Source organism: Dermacentor albipictus, chromosome 6, assembly GCF_038994185.2.
Source record: "Dermacentor albipictus isolate Rhodes 1998 colony chromosome 6, USDA_Dalb.pri_finalv2, whole genome shotgun sequence".
Lineage (NCBI taxonomy): Eukaryota > Metazoa > Arthropoda > Arachnida > Ixodida > Ixodidae > Dermacentor > Dermacentor albipictus.
In genome coordinates, this window is record NC_091826.1 from 109,810,520 (window position 1) to 109,835,535 (window position 25,016).

Sequence of the window (25,016 nt, forward strand, 5' to 3'; positions counted from 1 at the left end):
TCTCTCTCTCTCTTTCTCTCTCTCTCTCTCTCTCTCTATATATATATATATATATATATATATATATGCACTATCCTTCCTTTCCATTAAACAGTTGTGAGTAGCACTTGTCCTTCTTGGTCTTCCTTGTGTCTGTGGTTTTATTTGCGCTAAGCTACTACTTCAAATAAGCATATTATTCTGTTCTGCAAACTCTACTAATAATTCTCCTCTACTATTCCTAGAGCCTATGCCATATTCCCCCACTGACTTGTCTCCAGCCTGCTTCTTTCCTACCCTGGCATTGAAGTCGCCCATCAGTATAGTGTATTTTGTTTTCACTTTAGCCATTGCCGATTCTACGTCTTCATAAAAGCTTTCGTATTCCTGGTCATCATGACTGCATGTAGGGGCATAGACTTGTACCACCTTCAATTTGTACCTCTTATTAAGTTTCACAACAAGACCTGCCACCCTCTCGTTAATGCTATAGAATTCCTGTATGTTACCAGATATTTCCTTATTAATCAGGAATCCGACTCCTAGTTCTCGTCTCTCCGCTAAGCCCCGGTAACACAGTACATGCCCGCTTTTTAGCACTGCATGTGCTTCTTTTGTCCTCCTAACCTCACTGAGCCCTATTATATCCCATTTACTACCCTCTAATTCCTCCAATAACACTGCTAGACTCGCCTCACTAGATTGCGTTCTAACGTTAAACGTTGCCAGGTTCAGATTCCAATGGCGGCCTGTCCGGAGCCAGGTATTCTTAGCACCTTCTGCAGCGTCACAGATCTGACCGCCGCCGTGGTCAGTTGCTTCGCGGCTGCTGGGGACTGAGGGCCGGGGTTTGGTTGTTGTATTCATATAGGAGGTTGTGGCCAAGTACTGCACCAGGGTGGCCAATCCTACTCTGGTGAGAGAGTGCGTTACCGGTTCTGGTCACCGGGATCAGGCCGCACTCCAGGCCTGTTTGTGCAATTTTCTCAACACACGGTTTTTTTTGTATTTCCCGAGGGAGAATTGCGAGGCGCCGGGATTCGAATCACGGTCCTCTTGCACTGGAGATGGATACTCTACCGTCCCCGCAGGAGATATATTAAAAATTAAATTATGGCGTTTTACGTGACAAAACCGCTTTCTGATTATGCACGCCGTAGTGGAGGACTCCGAAAATTTCGACCACCTGGGGTACTTTAACGTGCACCTAATTCTAAGTACACGGGTGTTTGCGCATTTCGCCCCCATCGAAATGCGGCCGCCATGGCCGGGGTCCGATCCCGCGACCTCGTGCTCAGCAGTCTAACACCATAACCACTGAGCAACCACGGCGGGTCCCGCAGGAGTTGTACGCCTCATTTAACTTACAGTGGTGCCCTGTTTAGCGGTAATAAACTAAGAATGCCTGCCACAGAAGTTCAGCACGTAGAAATTGTTTACTCGGCGTTCTCGAGACATAGACGTGGACGAGATAGCTCACCTATTTTTTGCCAAGTTGTCACCAACGTAGAAGCCGGAAGAGAGCCAGTGGCACAACGGGTTGCCTTCGTCTTTGTGGTGCATGCACGCATGATGATGATGATGGTGGTGGTTATTCCAGACATTGGCAGAATACCCACGGCGCAATATTGGCCATGTAGTACACGGTAGGATTATATGACAAGAAGGGCAAGATATGTTACAATGAGAAAAATAATAAAGCCAGCGATTATTTCGACATATGCGTGTACGTAAGAATGAAGAAACCGCTCAAAAACCCTACTGATTATTCAACTTCGAGTTCCTTAGTACAGTTAGAGTATACTAGCACAATGTACGTAGAAAAAGAAATACAGTTGAAAACATAGGCTCCCTTGAAGATGAGTGAAGTGATGGTCAAAAATTGCATCGAAATTGTCGTCCCGACCGGTTTTAGAACAGTTAAATATAGCTTAGATAGGAAATCAATCTTTTTATTGTCAGCGCAGTCGAGCGCTTTCGAGAACACAAAATCTATGCGCATCCTCACCTAGGCCAACACTGACAGTTTTGCAGTTCTATATCGTGAAAAAATTGTTTTGTTTAAGAATGGTAATAAGGTGTAGATTAGCTGAAGAATAATGAGTTCAATGCTAAACGAGTAATCACGGCTAAGAGCAAGCAAGTTCCGTTGAGGTCCCAGTTATGTTCTGGTTCCGAGAAAACTGTCTTTGTGGATAGCCTAAGACACTTAGGTGTGCGTTTTGCGGGTCACCTGAGTTGGGATAATCGGGCAAATGCAGTTGCAACAAAGCTGTGCCGTATAGGAGGACTAATAGGCTGACATCGGCACTTCCTTCCAATGAAAGTAAAAGTCTTAATCGTGTAATTTACACTTTTGTCAGACCTGAATTATTGCCAGCTTGTATGGGGAACAGCAATCGCTACTAACTTGCAAAAAAATGTTCACTTTATAGAAGAAGGTATTGTGCTCAATTTCTAAGGAAAGTATTTTCACACACGAAGATGACTTGTTCGTTTGTTACATACGTTAATAAATTTCTGACATTTATTGCGTTAGGCTAACTGATAGTTACAGGAGGTAAATAAGAGCTAATGTCAATAACCTGTGCGCTGTGGCGCTTCTTCATACCAATGTACCCGTGCATAACAGCAGGCACTGAGATTTTTGGCACGTTCCGAAATGCTAAACTAAGTACATAACTCCAAGTTTAGTTAACATCCTACCACGTACATTAAACAAATGTAAACACATGGAAGCACTTGTATGGAATATTTCTCGCAAAACTCTAATTTATATCCCTTGTGGTGTGTCTTAGCCATGTGTTTATAACATTCTGCGAAATAAGTGTTGATACGGTTGCTACAGCATGCCAGTCTGTTGCAGTGTATATACCATCGGAATACAGTGTCATCGTTTTATGTTCTGTGTAATGCTTTCGTTTAAGCGCTTATCATTTGCTGTATAAGCATATTACTGCGAGATGTTTTGTTTTCATTCATTGCGAATCTCTCGTTTACCTTTTCTTAATTTCACTACATACTTCACTACATCATTTTAATACTTCTATGTTCTGCCTCATGTTCGAGCATGTTTTGTTTCTTGCGAATATCAAAAACTTTGCGTGCGAGTTTTTTTTTTTTTTCATTATGCATCCGGCTCGCAGACTGTGACAACGTACTGTAGAGGTCGATGGGCTTGTCAAGCTGCTCATGAAGCTTTGTTTCCTTGGCTCTCCCCATGCGCCATTGGAAAATAAAAATCATTTCCATTCAACTCATATCATTGGTGAGACTATGGAGGCCTTGGATAAGAAAGTCCAATGAACAATGTGCATTAAAACTCGCTAAAAAATCGATTTCGTATTTCAATTCACAACTGAAACACGCCATGGACACAATAAGTGGTTTTATATAAACGAACGGCACTCTGCTTTCGAAGGACTTATTTTAATTTACGTCTGGAATATGCAAAAATGCAGCCAATGATCGCCTACTTGAATTCCGACAGCGTTTATTTACACCTTCTTCACCCGTGACTTGTACTTCTCTCAAACCCTGGAATAAACCGCCGTTGTCGGGTATCGTTTTCTCAACGTAGGAAATATTTTACTGTAAGTAATATCCCAGACAAGCATATTCAACTAGAACCCAACAGGTTTCTATTGGTAGTGAATGTGACCAACCGGTTCCAGCAGGAAACCAACTGGTCCCAGTTAAACAGGACAACTGGTGCCAGTTAGAAGCCAACTGGCTAGCAACTCGTTTCTGTTGGGATTCAACTGGAGCCATCACCAGTTGTACTGGAAGCAATTGGTTCTATAGTTGGGATCCATGAGATACATTTACCAGTATTGGTTTTACAATTGCTTACATCAAAAGATGAACTAATGATATAATGGTCAAGCGAGTGGAACATTTGAACGAATGTGTTTTATCCGATACAAGATTTATTGACCTCTCGTGGTTGCTCAAGGGCTGTGCTATTTTCCTGCTAAGCGCAAGGTCGCGGACTCAAGTCCCGGCCCCGGCGGCCGCATTTCAAGGGGGGCGAAATGCGAAGACATCGTGTACTTTGACTTATGTGCATGTTAAAGAATCTCTGGCGTTTCAAGTTATTCCGTAGTCCTCCACTACGGCATAGCTCATAATCGCATCGTGGTTCTGGCACGCAAAACCCCATAGTTTAGTTCAACTTTCTAGCATTCATTTCCATGAATAATTGAATCGTGCAGGATCCCGTTGCAGAAATGCGCAATGCATTGAGTTTTCAAGCACGCACGCCTTAGTTTCAGCGCACTAAGCGTGTGAAAGTAGGCCCCGGTCCTTACAGTCGTCGAATGCGTCATTGGTTCGTCTCGTGACATTACTCGGCGTGACTGGTAGGCGTGCGGTAATGTTACACCGGCTTTGTACCGCTGACGCCGTTGCCTAGCTCTGCGCTAATGAGCTTAATGATATTTCGGGAAATCAGCTGATGTTTGCAGCACGTCGATTACTTCACTAGGACAAAGAAAAGCAATTGCTCCACAAGCGTAGAGCTGCAGAGACGCGCGAGTGCATCAGCACACTTTTTACCGATGGACCCTATTGTGTTTGATATTGCTGGCATAGAAAGAATAACACATCAGTTAAAATTTTCTTCATCATGTGGCATTGACAATATGAATTCCAAGTAGTTAATCATCACTAAAGTGTACAGTGCTGTAATGCTTTCTCATATATTCCAGCAAGCTCTTCAGACAGCCTTCATTCCAGAAGTCTGGAAGGTTGAGGAGGTGATTTCCTTGCACAAGTCTGGGGATAGCCATTCGCCACATAATTATCGGCCCATTTCACATACGTGCATTCCCGGTAAAATTATGGAACATGTTATGCTCATCAGCATGGACTTCTCAAGTCATTTTCCTTTGAAACTCAACTTTTATCGTTTACACAGGATCGACATTCGATACTTGACAAGAGTTCCATTGTGGACTGTATATTCCTACATATTTCAAAAGCGTTTAACAAGGTTTCTCATCAACTGCTTCTTTTAAAGCTAAGTAAACCTAACCTTGATCCTAATGTTCTTTAATGGCTGCACTCTTTTTTCACCGATTGCTTGCAATTTGTCACAGCTAATAGCGCTTCCTCTGCCATTTCTACAGTTGAATCGGGTGTGTAACAAGTATCTCCGCTGGGACCGTTGCCTTTTCTCATTTACATTAACAATTTACCTGATAGGTTATGCTCATCAATTAATCCTTTTGCAGGTGACTGTGTCATATACCGCTAAATTAACAGCGACTCCGATATTGGTCTTCAGTCTGATACCAACTATGCTGCTGACTGGGCTAACACATGGAAGAAGGAACTAAACATAGGCCAATGTAAGTGCATGCGTTTTTCTCATCGTGAAACCACACTGCCCTCATATCATCTTAAGACTATTAACCTCAAATCTGTGCCCCGTTACAAATGTCTAGGCATATTTATTTATTCTCATCATTCTTGGAAAATGCATGTAGGCCATATAACAAACTATGCTAATCGCATGCTGGGCAACATACGCCGCAATTTTCATCTTCTAGTTCTGTAAAACTACTTAACTTATTTGTCGAGAACCGGGCGCCTCGCTTCATTCTTTCTAATTATCACCGTAACTCCAGCGTCACTAATAAGAAAGGAAGCTTATCATTACCATTGGTTATCACAATGTAGGAATATTTTGCCTTTGCCTGTTGCATAAGTTACAATATGACAACCCCATTCTTAATAAATTGATAACGCTCCCTCGTTACGTTTCAGCTACCACCGACCATCGTCATAAGGTTGGTGTTCCTTCATGCCACACCAACCACGTTTTCAATTCATTCATCCCAAGTACGTCAGCCAATTGGAATCACCGTCCCAAATCTGTCTTAAAAAATATAAGATAAACCGAAGTTCAAAACTGCTTTAACTAACCTGCTGCTGTCAAAACACACGAAATTGCAGCACTGTCGTTTTATTTTTGCTTAGCCCATTTATTTATTTATGTATTTATTTATTTATTTATTTATTTATTTATTTATTTATTTATTTATTTATTAATTATTCTCCTGCAGCTGATTCAGACGATGACCCTTTCGTTTTGTTTTTCATATTTTTTACTCATTCAAGATTTTCCGATTGATTTGTAACAGCAGACAGCTGTGTGCAGTGAAGGAGCCTGTGCAAGGTGATATCTCTATGCATACAGTGGGATATTTTTATTTGCTGAGAAAGAAACAAACAACTGGTGAAGCTTGTCTGTGTTCAGTTCATAATAAAGTGGTTCACAAGTGTTCCAAATAAAGCAGCTAGGTTCATTGCTGGTGTCACAAAAAGCCTGCCCCCTATACGCGTGTGGCTTTCTCTCTCAACCTCAGTTCACTTTGCTCACAGGATGGTAGACTTTCACAAGACTCTGCTCCCTAAGGAAGCATGTGTAGTAGCTGTAGTGGGAACTAAAGAATGACGACGAGGAAGCTGCAATGTAGTGCCAACGCCTTGGTGAAAGGGTTTTCCTATTTAAAATATAGATGAGGACAAGTATTCTAGTTGAAATGTTGGCACCAATTCAAGGCATCCTAGTTGTCTTCCTTGAGCTCCCTCAATGTCGCTTGTGAGTGTATTTGTATGTACCACGGGAGAGTATCTTATCTTTTTTCACTGCATACCTCGGCCCATATTCTGAAACATTCGCCTTCCACAAAACTACCGCCTTGGCCACACTTCGGCAAACGGCGCTCACTGATTGGCGTTTCTAGCAAAACCGGAAAATAAACACCATCTAGTAGTACCGGCCTACGCCATTTTAGTGTCATGGTGTTGATGGGTGCTCTCGACATATATTGAATAAATGAACACGTCATTTGGTGTTCGGTTGGTGGTGGAGTGTAGTAGAGATAAGGTAGGTGGTAGTTTATAGTCGCTTTCTTGGTGGCGTCTTACACGGTGTTTCACAGCGATATTTGTTGATTCATTTAAAATAAAACATTTCACACTTCCTTATTTAATTTATTTTACCTAAAGGGGCTGCAATCAACCGTAGTCGGTACGCAGAACCTGTACTGCAGCCACTACACTCGAGAACAACACACCCGAGCAGGTCTGCACGGTGCTCTTTCTCATGCAATGTGAAGCGTGCGACATCGCATGTTGGTAGTGCACGCTGACGTCACGGGTAAGCCGTCGCTTGATTTATTGAACGTGACTATCGCGGAAGGCGAACGTTTCTGTATATGGCCCCTGTGGACAAATTGGAGCTCATTGAAGCATACGTTTATGCAAATGAAGGAAGTGGACAAGAGTTCCAGAGGTGGGAATTCTGTTCCAATTGCCGCATTTTAATGTTCGCACAAATTCCTGTGCCGAATTTCACCAAGAGTGCCTAAATGATGAAGACTGCACAAAGAAATAACCAAAACAGCTTTGGCTTTGTCACTTGGAGCGTCGGGTATATGGGAGTCATCCAGGTGAACCGTTAGTGCGTTTATTCTGAAATTTTGCACAGAAGTGTTACTTTTCGGTGGGTTTAGTTTAACACCATGCTTGCAGGCATCACTTACCTCTTTCTTCCGCAACAAATCTGAAGTGCACGTGAACTACAGCGACACTTCTAGAAAAGCGTTGGTTTCGCTGCAAGAGATTGGTGGTGTGATCTGTCATGACTACGGTGAAGCATGGCTTTCTTGTCATTATTTTAGTGGCATCGCTGCAACTGATGCATACTTCTGATTTACTTGAGGTTATTTATTGAAAAATGTGTTGAAGAAGTATGTATTTAAGCTTTTGGTGTTTTCACCATTATTGTATGAGGGACATTCCTAGAGTAAGTTTCGTCAGTTATTTTCACACGGAAACATTATTGCCAAAAAAAATGCACCATGGCATCACAAACTATACACCTTGCACTATTTTTCCACATAGTTGCCACCAACATTGAGACATGTTGTAGTGCGCAATGAGTTTGAAGAAACCACTCGGTTAAAACTCGGTACCCGGCGACGCAAGGCCCGAGACGTGACCTCTTCGCCATACAAGATCATACAAGATCTGTAGGCGTTCATGGATGAGGGACACAGTAGTCCCACATGCCCATTCATACCGGAAAGCGGCACGCACTCCCATTGCTGACCACATTGTCGGCACACATCTGTCTGCCATTGTAATTTGTACTCGAATAGCCATGGGCACGGCGGTCTGCTATTACTCTCTCTTCGGCACTCAGCACATGCGTCATTCCTCCCCCACTGATGCTGCTGACGTCGTTGAACCAGCAATGGACATGAATTCTTATGACGATTGTTTCTTTCACCTGGTGTACCATCTTCTCTATAAAAAAATACGACGAAGCTTACTTTCGAAACGTCCCTCATACTTTTTTATAAACAGTTATGATTACATGAATGATCATGAATAGGAGGAGGGAAGAGCGTGCGTCTCAATTTTGGGCACTCCTCAGCCCCTAGGTTTATGAAAATTTCACTGCGAACTAGCTTAAACTGGAAGTCTGATTTCAGTGCAATCTGGAAGAGTTGTATGTACCTGGCACTCACATTTTCGAAACACTTGTAGAGGGAATGTTTAGGAAACTAAAAAAGTATCTTCAGGGCATCTGTCCTCTCTTTACGTATCACGAGGTGGCATCGGCATGAGGTGGTATCGGCAATATCATTTTATTGCGATCAAAAAAAAAACAATGGGGGAAACAGGCTATCACATGTATTCATATACAGTCAAACCTCAATATAATGAACTTCCTTGCACGCTAGAGATTAAGGTGCCATTGTCGGCTCACCCTTGCGTGCTTCAACTCGCACGTACTGTACAGCATACGGCACATGGCGACGATATTATTGCCCCTGGACTTTATACGGAACACCACGGCTATGCCGATGGCAGAAATGCACTTGGAGTGTCCGTATGATTGATGTCGCAATAAAAACAGATTGAAATAGCTTTACATTATATTAGCCCTGGGTTGATCGCGGCTCTCTGAGTCTGCGGTGACTTATTGTGACTGAGAATTTGTTACCGCGTCGATTGGACCGCGTAATTTGGGAGCATTTTCCGCTGTCATCATGAGCGCTGGCGTGGGAATATATAGTTCGATCGTAGTGCCACTGACGTTCTGGGCTTTACAGGAAAGCATGTGCCGTGCCGCCTCTCGACACACTATTCCACATAAATTCGGGCCCCTTGGGTTACCCCCTTTCTTCTCATTATCTTCCATATTCTAGTATGCTATAGCAACAAAGTGCACTTCTGCTACGTGCTTCATGTTGGTTTCATCACGGTTTTGAAGTGTGCTGCCATATTTCATTTACCATTATTCCGCTACCCGCCGTGGTTGCTCAGTGGCTATGGTGTTGGGCTGCTGAGCACGAGGTCGCGGGATTGAATTCCGGCTATGGCGGCCGCATTTCGATGGGGGCGAAATGCGAAAACGCCCGTGTGCTTAGATTTAGGTGCACGTTAAAGATCCCCAGGTGGTCGAAATTTCCGAAGTCCTCCACTACGGCGTGCCTCATAATCGGAAAGTGGTTTTGGCACGTAAAACCCCATAAATAAATTTACCATTATTCCGCCAAAATTTAGATTGACCTGCTCATATCAGCTTCAAAATTAAATTTTATCTGCTCCAAATTGCTCCACAATGAAATTTAGACTGTTCCAAAATGCAATTTTATGTGCTCCAAAAATTGTACCAAAATTTCATTGGGCAGTCGCACCCCTGAATGAAGTATTTAAGTTTTCATAACCTCTTGTCCATTGAACACCATCTATTTAGAACCTCAATATAACGAAGTGCGTTTGTATGTGATCTCAAAATAGCGAAATTTCACTGCCGCCGCAAAGGAATGCCGAGACAATAAATGGAAACTTCCAGGAAAACACGGTCAAATGATTGAATTACGAGCGGCTGCTTGCAAATGCACATCTGAAGTCGCGTGCTGCGCAACAAGAGCGAAGCCACCTAAGTGGAACCGCATCGTGTTCCGTATAAAGTCCCAAATGTGACAAGATCCTATCGCACCCCGCACAATGTGCTTTATGTGCGAGGGTGAGGCGCAATATGATTGCTCCACGAATGCCGCCTTCCCGCGCAAGCAAAAGAGGCGAGCGAGCTCGCGGTAACGCGATCAAGAACGCGCCAGGGGGAGGTGGAGTGCAGCAAGTGGCTGATAATTAACTGAGTGGATGATAACTTGTTTGTATCTTATTCAGTGTATTGAAATATCAAAAGCAGAAAGCAGATCGTTATATGTGGCCTTTTTGGACAATACAGGAGCCTACGACAACGTAGACCGCAACATTTTGTGGGATATTCTGGATGGCGAAAGCTTAGGTAACGATTGTCTACGTACAGCTTTTGAGAGAGAGTTACCTAGAAAATACCGTTTGCGTTTAATAGGAAGGGATGAGGAGCGAGGAGAAAGTTCATATCAACAAGGGACTGAGGCAGGGGTGCCCTTTATCCCCGCTGCTGTTTATGATGTACATGGTGAGGATGGAGAGGGCGCTAGAAGGAAGTAATATCGGGTTTATTCTCTCGTACAAACGGGCAGGTACACTAATAGAGCAGCAACTCTCAGGTTTATTTTATGCGGACGACATTGTGTTGCTCGCTAACAAGCAAAGTGATTTGCAACGTCTGGCTAATATCTGTGGACAGGAAGGCAACGATTTAGGCTTGAAGTTTAGTGTTAGAAAATCAGGTGTTATGGTATTCAATGAAAACAGTGAACAGACAGTGGAGATACAGGGCCAAGAAATACCTCGGGTAACAGAATATAAATACTTTGGTATATGGATAAACGAAGGCAATGGATATATGGAAACACAGGAAAAAACAATAACAGTAAAGGGGAAGAGAAATGCAACCATAATGAAGCACAGAGCGCTATGGGGATACAATAGGTACGAGGTCCTCCGAGGTATGTGGAAAGGTGTAATGGTTCCAGGACTTACTTTTGGAAATGCGGTTGTTTGCTATAAATCAGGGGTACAATCGGGACTCGACGGGAACCAAAGATCAGTGGGTCGCCTCGCATTGGGCGCTCACGGGAAGACTACAAATGATGCTGTGCAGGGGGATATGGGCTAGACTAGTTTTGAAGTGAGTGAAGCTCGCAGTGAAATTGAGTATGAAGAACGGCTGAGGAATATGGAAGAAAGTAAATGGGCTGGGAGAGTGTTCAGGTATCTGGACAGGCAAAACATTGATTCACAATGGAGGAAAAGAACTAGGAAGCTTACCAGCAAGTATGCGGCCTGTGGGTTGGGCAACACAGCAACAAAGAAGGTCAAGCGGAAAGTCAAAGAGGCTGAATTAATCTCATGGGTGGCGGCAATGGAAAAGAAACCTGCCATGAGTAGCTACTTAAGAGGAAAAAACGAATTCAGGAAAGAAACCATTTATGAAAACTCAAAGGGAAGTTCCACCTGGTATGGGTGCCAGGGCCCGTGGGGCTCACTTTAAACGAGTCAGCAGACGCACTAGCAGCGGCATCTCTTAAAGGCCCGGTACTGAGGATCTTAAAACCTTCGGCATATGTTACTTCTGCAAGATTTAAAAATTTTTCCATTCAAGAACATGCCAAATCATGTGTATTAGATAACGCCGATTTTCAGCACCTTAGATTTCCCTGGCACAGCGGATGGTGTGCAACAAGAAAATTTGAAGTTTCATTTACGCGTCTGCGTTGCCGAACACCACGGCTTAATTTCTATTCTCACAGGTCTGATTTGGCGCCTTCTCCTATATGTTTTCACTGCAATGAACCCGAAACTATGGATCATTTTTTATTGAGTGTCGTAGGCTCAACGTGCATAGAAAACGACTTCTAGAAGGTCACTTCCGCCAACTTGGATTAGCCATCACGCTACCTATCATTCTGTCTCTGGGGGCGTCGGCACTAGGACACTGTAATAGGAACTTATGTGATGCCATATATAATTTTATAATGGAAACAAGGAGACTTCCATGCTAAATTTACTGTTTTATTTTCCAAAAGAAGAAACAAACAATATATTAACTTCTAATTTTAAAGGGCCCCTGAAACGGTTCGGACAGATTTTGTAGACGCGTAGGGTACAGCTTAAGTAGAACATTCACACCGATATTTAAGTGAAGCGTTACGTAATATTAGAGCTACAAGCGATTAGAAGTTACCCTCCTCCCTAGTCATGCTTTTCCTCCTCAACTCGTTCGCCGAGCGATCGGGGCTAAGCTCCGCCTTCGCTGGTTTCGCGTTACGATGCGACGTCACATCGTCCACTTCCGGTTGTTTTGGAGCCCGCACCCGCCCACGTGCAACCTTTCCGCTAGCCGCTTGGCTGTCGACCCCAAGCGAGAGCTATCGAAGCAGCGTGCGTTGCGAGCATTCTGTCGTAGCGCCGAACGTGTCTGGTATTCCGGTAATCACAGGCAAGCAGGTCATTTCGGCAAATGACTGGAGGCATAAACTCAAGCTGATGAAGGAATTTTAGCGTAGACGTACGTGCGGCCTGATCGGTCTGCACGGTCCAGCCACTTGTTGGCGCAGCGCTTAACCTGCAAAACAAAGCGCTAATATTGCTCTAACCAAGTGTAAAACATTTTAAACATTTATAAAAACAAAGTGTTGATTATTACACTCCTGCGAAAAATACACACCAGCAGCAAAGAAGAATACACTTCGTTACTGCTGTGTATGGTTGAGCTCTGTGCCACCAGGTGGCTGCACCGTGCGGACCATTCACATTTGCGATTCTGCTCATCCGTTACGGCACAGTCAAGTGGCCAGACCCTGTCCCCTTGCCCTTGCATTTGCCCTAATACCGTACTCGCGAAACGCTATTGCGTTAGTAATCTTCCGGTGTAAAGCGATGGCCACAAACGCGCAAACCCTGGCGCCGATCGGATAGCGGCAGTCCGATGCGCAGCAGCCGGTTCGCTCGTATGCTGCCTTGCAGAGGGACACGATGTCGCAACTTGACATATTGCCAGTCGCCACGTTTGCAGTCCACAGAGCAACAAAGTCGAATCATAGCGCTCGCGAAACGACTGAGACCGACTCTGACCGCGGAGCTCTCGTCAAAATGGAGTGCCTTGTAACACAAGGAGACGACACTTGCTGTGTGCCGGAAGTGTTTAATTGTATTGAAAAATTGTTCTTGTGCATTCTCTTTATGTTACTTTCTGTTTATAAAAACAAATGAACAAGCATTCCAACTATTACGAAGATCGTTTGTTAACCATAAAGTTGGAAAAATTATTGATCACGCGCCCTGCTCAGCCAATCGGATAGCTCGCCCCACTGACGTCATATGGGTGATTTTCGTCATATGGGTAGAGGTGGCTTAAAATTCCGCCGATCAGCGTGCTGCGATCGGCAGCGATGTGCATTTTTAAAGCCTTATAATAAATTACATGCTTTTCGCGGAGCACTTAGATGTGTCAATTAATGATCAGAAGGACCTACACTAACGACTCAGTACGTTTGTAGAAAATCGTAAAAATCGTTTCAGGGTCCCTTTAAGAAACTATAGCATGAAAATTATTATTAACGATTAGAATTAATTTAATATCACATATTCAGTAAAAAAAATCCTATTTACGTTTTCATTCTTTTTCAACCCACTGCCGCCCGATTCATGGCCAGTCCCCTGTAGTGGGTTGTGCTATATCTACAGGCTCCAAACCAAACCAAACCAAACCGAAGCTCATTACTTTTCGAAGCGAGATCGGGATGCCTTAGAACACGCACCTATAAAGCGAGATATAAGAAAGAAGAAGAAGCATGTGCTTGCTGCGGTAAAGCTAGGGAAACGACGGAGAATATTTTATTAGAATCTGAAGACGTCTACCCAGTGGTCGATTTAGGCACCACTGGCCTCCTTGAAGCCCTTGGGTTCAGCGGGGGCAGTGGTAAAGCAAACAGGTCCGCAATAGACATTAGTAAGAGGCGATTGGAGGATTGGTGGAAGAAAAGTAGGGAAACGACATAAGGCGGAGACGTACAAAAGCACTGTTCGCAATAGGGGATCAGAAAATTTGGACGTGGTAGTTCATAGTGTTTTTTTTCTTTTTTCATTGGTTAACCTAGATAGGATATTAGGCAGCATAGTAACAAGAGCTTGGTGGCGCAACCCACCGCCCCGTTCCAAAGGGAATGCTCATAACATCCATCCATCCATCCATCCATCCATGGCTTCTTTGTGGTACGTTGGCGAGCAATCACTGTCGGAGGAGGCCTGACACTGAAACTTCGATGCGGACTACTAAAGCGCTGTTTAAGTTTCCGCATGACACAAAACTTGACCAGCGGATCTAGCAGGGCCTCTGTCTAACGTACATAAGCACTCGCCACTTCTTTCATCATCATCATCCATCCCAGTACTTTCACTCTCCTTTCCTCTTCGCCAGTGCTGAGGAGCAGACTAAAGCGCACTTGTGAAGGTCGACCTGTCTTTCCTATAAATAAAATTTATCGATGTAACACATGTCGCCGGAAGTGCGAGGGCTCAGTCGTCCCCTTGAGCCGGCGGGTGACGTGCAGTACTGGTGCGGTGAATGACCGCGACAGTCCTTGAAGATGAATTCCATGAATTCGTAAAAAAGACACGGCCTTTGTCACTCAGCCATTCTTGAACACGTCACATCGCCCGAAGTGCTGCGCAGAGCTGTGCTACCATGGTCGCCGTAGCACAGCGACTGCCATCCAATATGCTCGGAGGGGACCTATAAACTCTCGTGGGCGGTGGTCGAAGGCACGTACTCGGAAGAGCAAATGCCACAGTGGAGCAACCAAACTATGGGAATGATTGTTGGTGTCGAAATAAACGCGTCACTGACAACGCCCTCGGAGTAGCAAACGCAAATCTCGAAGGCCATACTTTTGCTTTCAGCATTCGCGGGTAAAGACTGCACATCCGGAACACAGGGACTCTAGTTCAGAAGCCCGATATTGAAACCATTAAAGGGACCCTGAAACGATTTTGACGATTTTCTACAAACATACTGAGTCGTTAGAGTGGGTCCTTCTGATCATTAATTGACACATCTAAGTGCTCCGCGTAAAGCGTGTAATTTATTATAAGGTTTTAAAAATGCACATCGCTGCCGATCGCAGCACGCTGCTCGGCGGAATTTTAAGCCGCCCCTACCCATATGACGGAAATCACCCATATGACGTCAGTGGGGCGAGCTATCCGATTGGCTGAGCAGGGCGGGTGATCGATAATTTTTCCAACTTTATGGTAAACAATTGATCTTCGTAATAGTTGGAATGTTAGTTAATTTGTTTTTGTAAAAAGAAAGTAACATAAAGGGAAGGCACAAGAACAATTTTTCAGTACAATTGAGCACTTCCGGCAGACAGCAAGCGTCGTCTGCTTGTGTTACAACGTACTCCGTTTTGACGAGAGCTCCTCGGTCAGAGTCGGTCTCAGTCTTTTCGCGAGCACTATGATTCGACTTTGTTGCCTTGTGGACTGCAAACCTAGCGAATGGCAATATGTCAAGCTGCGACATCGTGTCCCTCTACAAGGCAGCATACGAGCTAACTGGCTGCTGCGCATCGGACTGCCGCTATCCGATCGATGCCAGGATTTGCGCGTTTGTGGCCGTCACTTTACACCGGAAGATTACTAACGCAATAGAGTTTGGCGAGTCCGGTATTAGGGCAAACGCAAGCGCAAGGGGACAGGGTATGGCCGGCTGACTGTGCTGGGATGAGCCATGAGATGAGCAGAATGGCAAATGTGAGTGGTCTGCACGGTGCAGCCACCTGGTGGCACAGAGCTCAACCATACAGAGTAGCAGCAACAAAGTGTAGTCTTCTTTGCTGCTGGTGTGGATTTTTCGCAGGAGTGTAATCATCAACACCTTGTTTTTATAAATGTTTAGAATGTTTTACACTTGGTCAGAGCAATATAAGCGCTTTGTTTGACTGGTTAAGCGCTGCGCCAACAAGTATCTGGACCGTGCTCACCGATCAGGCTGCTCACGTACGTCTACGCTAAAGTTCCTTCATCCGCTTGAGTTTATGCCTCCAGTCATTAGCCGAATGACCAGCTTGCCTGTGGTTACCGGAATACCGGACACATTCGGCGCTACGACAGAATGCTCGCAACGCACGCTGCTTCGATAGGTCTTGGTCGACGGCCTAGCGGCTAGCGGGGAGGTCTCGCGCGGGAGGGGGCGTGCTCCAAAACAACCGGTAGTGGACAATGTGACGTCGCATCGTGACGCAGTGCCAGTGAAGGTGGAGTTTAGCGCCGCTTGCTCGGCGAGCGAGTTGAGGGGGAAAAGCATGGCTAGGGAGGAGGGTAGCTTCTAACCGCTTGTAGCTCCATTAATACGTAACGCTTCTCATAAATTGTGGTGCGAATTTTCTAGTTAAGCTGTACCCTACGTGCCTACAAAATTTGTCCGAGCCCTTTCAGGGGCCCTTTAAGCCACGGACGCATGCATCGACAAACGAATGAAACGCCCTTATGAATTTATCGCGGGCATGCCAGTGCCTTGAGACGCTTGGCGCGTTTCGATTTGGCCACCTGGACAAGCTCCATTATTGCAATTAATAGCAATTGTACGCGTTCACGGCGTCTTGTGCACTTCGAAGAATATAGACTGTTTTTTCGTAGGCGCCGCCATATTGTCAACGCAGTGGCGCCGCCTATGAGCAGCGCCATACTGGCTTTGGTCTTTTGCATGGCAGGTATACGCTCGGCGGTAGGTTCTGGCGTTTGTCTTCGCGGTCGTGCGGTCTGTTTAGTATGACGTGCGTCTTCTACGTGGTAAACGGTTCTGTGAGGCGTGCTGAAGTGGTTTAAGGCATCATGGCATAAATTTATGTTGCCGTTGAGGTGAACGGAACACGCAGCGCGATGTGTGCGCGCATACTTGAGCCTACAATGAGCCTCGGAGATCAATTGTGTATTTCTGAATGTTCCAATCACTAATGTGACCATATTGCAGTATTATCCTCTATTTCTAAGCTGTGGTTTACGAGCCATAAAACATACGCGACGATCCGAACAGCGCCGGTACCGTTCTGCTACAATATGAGCTGTGATGTTATACTACGACATGCGTTCAAACTGTTCGCTGCAGGTTACATTGCGTGACTACTTGGTTGGATGGATGTGGTTTCCGCCCCTGAATAAAATAGTTTTGGCAAGTAATAGCAACATACCTTACTGTCTGAATTAAGCTTCTCCAGCAAAGGGACTGTTTACGAATTGCGCGAGCGTCCTAAGCAGTGGTAGGTGCTGGATTACATATATCTTTGTTCTATATTCCGCATGGTCCAAGCATACGGCATCAGTGGTTACATATTTATAAACGTTGTGCGGAGTGAGTATGCGAGGTCCTGTCGCGGCCTTAGCCCGTTTTCTCTTGCTTCTTCGAAAAAGAGGATGATAACCGAATTTTTTTTTCGGTTGTGTTCGCTCCGTTCTCTACGACACACTCACACGTATTACGGAAATGTTGACATCGCATTCTTTTTATGCGATCCCTCTCATATGTTATGGCTGTATGCAGGCCAAAAAGACAATGCCGAAGCGCACAGCTTACGTATGTATCGTGCTGGTTCATCAACCGCAGTGATCGCTGTGTTGAGCAGAGCCGTCGGCCTGATGCAGGAAGGCTAGCGTAGACATGTGGTTATTTGAAGCCTACTAGACTTTAAATGCGCGAGAACGACGCCGGTGTATCACAAATATTTGATAGCGCCTGCCGCTCAGACGTTTCGTGGTTGCCTTAGGTTGGCCGTGCACGAGCATGCGCTCTTATGTTTTATGTTTTGCTCCCTACGCCAAGCGATCAGACCATGAGCTGATTTACCATTTAATACTGGTAATACAGAGACGCCGGTTTTCTTTGTTGAATTAAAATCGATATAAGCAAAATAGTAAACAACACATACACGCACCGCCACTGATAATGCGTGTACACCGCGGCTGATTATGCGCGTCACGTTTTCGTGCCCCCAAGACGTATTTCTGCTTACAGTATAGTTACTGATGCACTGAAAGGCTTCCTTGACGATCTTATATGAACGAACATGGCGTAAATTTCACAACGTAAGATCTAAAACATCTCGAAATCGTTCCGCAGCACGCGACAGAAATACTTTCAAGCAGCGCCGCGCCGGATCGCCCTAGCCAAAGAGGAGGGAAGGCTCTCCGCGCGCCCTATCCTCCTCGCCCGGTGAAACGGTCTATATACAGGTTGCGCTGAAATATACGACAATAACATTTATATAGCGAATATACAAAGCCACAAGAACGTCTGAATCCACAAGCACGAAGATCAGACAAATCCATGTACTTCCCATCATTCCCATGGTAGGACAACGACTGCAGCGCCAGAGTTCCCTCTAGTAATTTTTGTAGGAAACTCTATGGGATCGGCCACACTAATATCTCCCCACCCAGCAATTCGCGAAAAATGCAGAAATAGCAGCGGCTAAGAAGTTAATCTTACTCTTAACATCAGAAACGTAACAGACTCGTGTAACACATCTTGTATTCCGGTGCCAATAACAGCAGCGCGCTACGCTGACAGACAGTCCTGGTAGGCGTCCGGGGACTCGTACTTTTGCTTGAAGAACTCGAGTGTCCTCTTCACTGTGGTCAGCAATGGAAACGTTCCCATTCCACAGTAGCCATCGTAATCCGAAAACTCAAGTCCCACCGCCGTGAATCCGTACTTCAGTGTGGTTGCGTTCTTCCGGCTAAGGCAGAGCTTTAGAAATAAAACAGAAGGAAGTAAAAACACATAAGACTTGACATAACAATTGCAAGGTACATATGCATATTGACAGGCGCTTATGAGTAAATTGTCTGATAATCGGTGTCTAACTGAAGATTAATGGAAACTTGTAAAATTTAGAAACGAGCCAGAACTTGAATGAAGGCATAAAGAAACCAAGGGACAAATTAACAAGGCCTTTAGTTCATAAGTATCATTTTCTAATGGCCGGCGGCCTTTGCAAATAATACGCACGTACAACATCAGGATTGGTTCCTACGTGCTTTTACTGACAATTCTACACTCTTAAACAATATTGCACCCTTTGGCTCGTATCTTGCCACACAACGATAATCGTCGTCTGTCTTGTCCGCATTTACTTTCCTTAACGCTGCGAGCCCGGTACTTCCAACTCACAAACGGCATGCACGTTATCAGTACGAGAAAGCATTTTCGACAGGAAACGTACGTTTTCAAGAAAGGAAACACAAGCAAGGCAGATAATTATTGTTGAGTGAAAAAAAAGGGTCTAAAAAAGGGTCTAAAAAAGGGTCTAAAAAAGGGACAAAAAACTTGTCTAAGAGTGTAGCGCAGGAGCTTTTTTGTAAAAACGGACCCACATCGTTAACCGGGTGCGCAAATGTCTTCGAACAGGGCAACGACGCAGCCAGCGTCGTGTAGTTAATAAATTAATATTCAACAGCAACACAGACTTGCAAAATATACGCACGCCGTACGTACTGAAAAAAGACTTCAGGCATACGCATAACGGAGTTGACGCAAGGAAGACAAAGCGCAGTGAATAATCAATGACGACTTCGTTTCGGCAATGCTTTATCTCATATGACCTTCCACTCTCTCAACACCCAATAAATTAGATTCCATATAGGGAAGCGCCCCAACGCAGCAGCTTCAGATGTACATGCGATCGTGTACCAATGCATTACGAATTATTTTCTTTCCACGTACACTTCTGATAAGCTATGGACATATAAGGAATACTTTATTTAGCAAGTAAGGCAGCAAATTCATAGACAGTTGATATAGTAGTTTTCATAGAATTGACGTAATAAGAAAGTGATGGGACGGACTTAGTTTGATTGTAAATAAAATTTAGAACACGTGTGGACACAGACAACACATTCTCCGTTATAACTAACCTCACGTTTGGAGAGGTTGAGTAATTTGATGTGCCAGCATACATTCTTTCTATTTTTCTGTTTTTTTTTATAATATCCTGCTTTCAAAGTGAGGAACCTGCTGTTGTTTCATGTATATGTAGCAACTCGTGAATTTGTTTTGTTTTTTTCTGCCATAGAAAAGCACACTGTACAGCCTTGTAGGCTCGGGACCCGCTGCCACGTATGCATATCTAACGGTCATTCAAGCCCCGTCTGTGAGCTTTTTTTTTTTCCTTAGCCTAGCCCCATGTAGGTGGAATTGTTATCGGAAAGTAACAACGAAACTTGAAAGGAATGTAACGATAGCGGTACAAGATTAGATTCGTAACGCTAATGAATATCTTCCTGCTGGTACTAAGAAAAATATGTGGAGCTGGACAAGTTATATACAGTCGCGCCCAGATTTTGCGTAGTCGACGGGGAGTGATGGAAAGTCCGTAAACTCGAGAATTCGGTAAAATCGAAAGATACGAAAACTCCATGGTTAGACGGCTAATTTATTTCTCGTGAAAAAAAAAATCGGTTATCTTTACTTGCCTACGGTTTTTCAATGAGAGTGCCACGCCGCTCACGTGTGTCGCCAAAGCGAAGAGTCTGTTTTGTTATTTCTTCAGCCTCGGCAAATTGCTAGGAGGAGGTCGATGGTGTCCGTGACCTCGCTAGCTGTCGGCACGCGACCTACGTGTGCGTTCGTGTCGTCACCTTCTCACCAATAGGTGTTGGAATACCAACACGCCCTAACCTACGCTCTCTCTCACGCTTGCTCTGCGTCGGCAAGAAGCGTCTCAAGCTATCCCAATTTTCTGTTGCATTCATGTCTGTCGTCATTGCTTACGTAGACGACGAAGTCCACGCCTGGCGGGATAGCGTGGCAGTCAGTCAGCGCAAGCCTTGTATTCGCGAATTCCCCCGCGCGATCCCAAAGAGCGTGTCTTTTGCTGCGTGGCATTTTTTAGTTTCCTTTTCCGCTTTTTTTCTTTGGTGTGGCTTCGTAATATCGAGAGGCATGGTCAATATTCCACCAAAAGATGGAATTGGTAGTTTCATTACACCTAATGGAATAAGTTTGGGGAATTTGAATTTCTTCGTAAAATCAAGACGATGAGCAAAACGAGAACAAGGTGAAAGCAGGAGCCAATGTTTCGACAAGTGGACTTGTCTTCTTCAAGGCGACGTATGTTGCCAAGGCGACGTATGTTGCCAAGGCAACGTATGTTGCCAAGGCGACGTATGAAGACAAGTCCACTTGTCGAAACGTTGGCTTCTGCTTTCACCTTGTCCACGTTTTGCTCATCGTCTTGAATTTCCATCTCCTACATTCCCCGTGTTTTCGTAAAATCAAGAAATTCATAAAAATTTGATTTTGGTAAATCCTGGTTAAACTGTGATACGTAGAGCACATACCATCAGTCTTTTATGAATTTAGAGAATTTGTGCCGGCTGAAAGAACACATAGTCTACATCAAGCGGCTGTTAAATTTTTTTGAAAGATGCAATTAGGATTTCGCTATTCACATGACTTGTTTCGTTTATTCAGGCCAATGTTAAGCGATGTCTGAGCGACACCCGACGTGGATGCTAAGTGGCTATGGTGTTGGACTGCTAAGCACGAGATCGTGGGATCGAATCCCGGCCACGGGGGCCGCATTTCGATGGGGGCGAAATGCGAAAACACCCGTTTACTTAGATTTAGGTGCACGTCAAAGAGTCCCAGGAGGACCAAATTTCCGGAGTCTCCCACTACGGCGTGCCTCATAATCATAAAGTGGTTTTGGCACGTAAAACCCCATAATTTTTTTTATGTCTCAGCGAGGGTTTCTTTATCCTCCTGTAGATTTCGCTGATGTTCGCTATGTCAGCTCAACACTGGCCATTCACAACAGTCTCTAGTGGCTTCAGGATTAAAACGACCTTGGAGAAAACGAATTCATTGGCTCGACTCATTTGTGCTGAAGATGCTAATTACCTTGTACCGTAGTGTCTCGGGCACGTCGTAGACAAAGGTCATGAACTTCTTCTCGTCAACTTTGTACCTGCACTTGAACAGTTCGTTCTTCTGGACATGCCCGTAGTTCCAATCTTTGCACACCTGCGGTCAATTTTGGCGGTTATAAAAGTGGGCCAAGACAAACCTGATCATGCAACCTTGAGCCTATGCTTAAGCTCTCAACTTATTCTTTCGATGCGATTTCAACCAATATCATCTAGCTACACCGAAAAATGTAGTATGCACGGGATTTAAAAAGCAAGTTATGTAAACCAGTTTTCAAAGCCATGCTTCGATAGACCTCTTATGCAGTGCACCAAGTGAACAACTGAAGGCTTCAGTTAGCCTTTCCATCAAGTGAAATTGTCATATGTAGACGGTGGGGAATGGTTTCGTCGAAAATTACATACCAATGCACATTTTTTAATGAGTGCCGCGTTACTAATTATTTAACTGGACATTGTTAAGGAAACGAGATCATCCTAATGGGGCGACTTGAGTGCTGCGCCCACGTAGCTCAGGGGCAGTTATGTCAGACACCGCCTAGCACTTTGCTCGTCAAGCAGCTGGCTTAAATACTGGGACCATGCGCCTATGCTCCCATCTTCCTTTTAAAAAAATACAAGAGGCATCCGCATGGCGAGATGTTCAGGTGCTTCTATCGCCTAAGTGGCGTAGAACCACTATATGACATTTAGTAAACTATGTATACCCAACAATAGCGTTTGGACACATGTTTCTTATGTGATATCATACGCTAAGACCAAATTGTCTTACATGTGTTATTGACCCCTTTCACGGAGTAGTTTGTTCTAGAGAAATCAGATGGCGCTTTTGGCGGCGCGTCGCACGTCGCCTCAGCGAGAGCGCACGAATACGAAACCATTACCGCTTCCACCTTGGTTCTGTGTGATCAGCTGTCGGAAATGCAACTGAGTTTTCGCTAACGCACTGTGCTCCAATCATGCCGGATTGAATCCCGTGGATTGAAGATGTGTGCAGTAGTTGGCTCCAAAAAATAGTGACTAGCATATTAAGGATTGGAGTGAATCTGTGTAGCCAAGATCGCGGACCATTGCGGCAACTGTCCGTACGTGTTACCGGCACTTCGAGATGCACAGCTTTCTTCGAGGATACAGAAATGTGCCCATCCGCGAGCGTTGTATCCCTTAGAGCTGCGCACGGGCTCGGGCCGGCCCGAAAGCCCGGACCCGGCCCGCGGGCCGGGCTCGGGCCATTTGGAGATTATCTTACTCGGGCTTGGGCCGGGCTCGGGCCAGGCTTTCTATGTCTCGGACGGACCGGTCGGGCTCCCCGATCTCGACTGCGTACCTTATGGGAAAGTAGGCTTGTCGTCTCGCATGTAGATACAGCAGGAAGTGCAATGTATTTATTCATCAAAAATTGGATCTACAGGGCGGGAGAAAAGTACAAACGCCAACAAAAGGCAAACGAAGGATAGCGGAGGCTGGGAATGCGTTTTCGGTTCTACCAAGTACCGACGCTTTGGAAAAGCCGCCGCTTGCAGGCGCCTCCCAGTAAAAAAGCTAAGAAGGGAAGCGTTTGCGGCCCGTGCACAGCTCTAGTGTCCCTAACCTTTGAAGAAAGTGCTTCAGTCCCACAACGTCGGCAAGAGTGAGTTCCGCTCCTTAAACAATGACAAAGGGAGTAGCGCCACTTTCTGTCATAGTACGTTTCGCGCACAGTATCTATGCACGTCTGCCCCAGCGTGCACGGAATCTTACGCACACTTTGTCGCCAACGTGTCAGTAAGTGAATGGACGCACACATAAATATACGCGCCCTATATGCGCACGACAAACGACGGACTACACCAATAGCGCACGAATGGTCCAAGCTGAATGTTTCGTGATGGTCCACAAGAGTAAGCGAGTTACTAGCGATAATACATCCTTGCCACAAGGTACTAAAATGTACAAAACGGCTGTTTCAAGCCTTGTGCGCGGCAAGAACAAATACAGGGTGTTTCAGCCAACACTCAAATTTTTTAAAGGTTGCCTGTGGCAGATAGCTCGATTCTAGTTTATTAGCCGGTCTACTCGAAGCGGCGGAGACTACTTACACAAAAAATTGAAATGCAATATCGACTAATTAACAAGAATGCACTAATTAACTTTATAACTAATTATCGTATGGCCCATATTACAATTTACAAATTCTATATATAGCAGTGGACTGCGCAAGGCGGATCCAGTTGGAACAAATTCTCCGGACGACACCAGTTTCGAGATATAAATTCGCGAACTTTGCGGAGAAATGCATTGGCGTTCCAGTTACTTGTGTGCTTCGGTGCATGAAACGACGTTTTGTTAAGAAATTAACTGCGACGCCAATGCATTTCTCCGCAAAGTTCGGGAAGTTGTATCTCAAAACTGGTGTAATCTTGAGAATTCGTTCCAAGTGGATCCCCCTTGCGAACTCCACGGCTAGAATTTGTAAATTGCAATATGGGCCATAATGTTATTAGTTAAAACTTAATTAGTGATTTTTTATAAATTAGTCGATTTTGCATCTCTATTTTTTGTGGAAGTATTGTACGCCGTTTCAAGTAGACCAGCTCATGAACCAGAATTGTGATATCTGCCACAGGCAACCTTTAAAGATTTTTGAAAGTGTTCGCTGAAACACGCTGTATATCAGAACTGAGCACTCCCCCGAGCGATTAGGCCAAAATAATCAGATAACGACCGTAACAAGGAAATGTACTGCGTCAGAAATGTTACAAGCATACTGCTTCAAAATATGCGCCAAATAAAGAACGAAGGGCAAAACATGCTGTTTCAATTCATAAGTGAAAAGTTTGGATAGCTCGGAATACATATTTAGCCTCGCTTTTAAAACAAGCACCATATACGCTGCTCGCGCTGTTTGGGCATATATTTTGATCAGCGTCCAAATTTTGCATGTTCTCTGAAGCTGTGGCCAAAGCTCCGTGTCGTCCATCCAGTCACCGTCTATGATATCTCCTGAAACAAAGGGTTTGCTAGGCCAGATCTGCGTCATACACACCCATTCTAAACGCGGAGGCAACGGAGGCAGTTGGCGCAAGAAATGGACGCGTAACCACGTGATCAAACGTGGCAGCAGCCACGGGGTCGCCGCGAAGAGGGTCAAT

At 44.8% G+C, this 25,016-nt stretch overlaps 2 protein-coding genes across 7 annotated transcripts in view; one reads left to right on the plus strand and one right to left on the minus strand.

Moving 5' to 3' along the window:
- The window catches only part of LOC139061343 (uncharacterized), an 88,065-nt gene that overhangs the window by 912 nt on the left and 62,137 nt on the right, over positions 1 to 25,016 (plus strand). The window contains exons 2-3 of one of the 2 annotated variants that reach the window (XR_011515373.1): positions 5,214 to 5,330; positions 5,749 to 6,032. The gene's annotated coding sequence lies outside the window, so the exon portion shown is untranslated. Of the gene's footprint in view, positions 1 to 5,213; positions 5,331 to 5,748; positions 6,033 to 25,016 lie in introns of those variants that run through there. The other variant, XM_070541256.1, reaches the window with a different exon arrangement.
- Positions 18,351 to 25,016, minus strand: part of LOC139061338 (uncharacterized) — a 116,691-nt gene continuing 110,025 nt past the window's right edge. For 4 of the 5 annotated variants that reach the window (XM_070541244.1, XM_070541245.1, XM_070541242.1 and 1 more), the window contains 2 exons: positions 21,860 to 21,982; positions 18,351 to 18,706 (listed from right to left, as the gene is read on the minus strand). In XM_070541244.1, coding sequence (XP_070397345.1) covers positions 18,515 to 18,706; positions 21,860 to 21,982 — 315 coding nt within the window. In that variant the 3' untranslated portion in view covers positions 18,351 to 18,514. The remainder of the gene's footprint in view (positions 18,707 to 21,859; positions 21,983 to 25,016) is intronic. The other variant, XM_070541246.1, reaches the window with a different exon arrangement.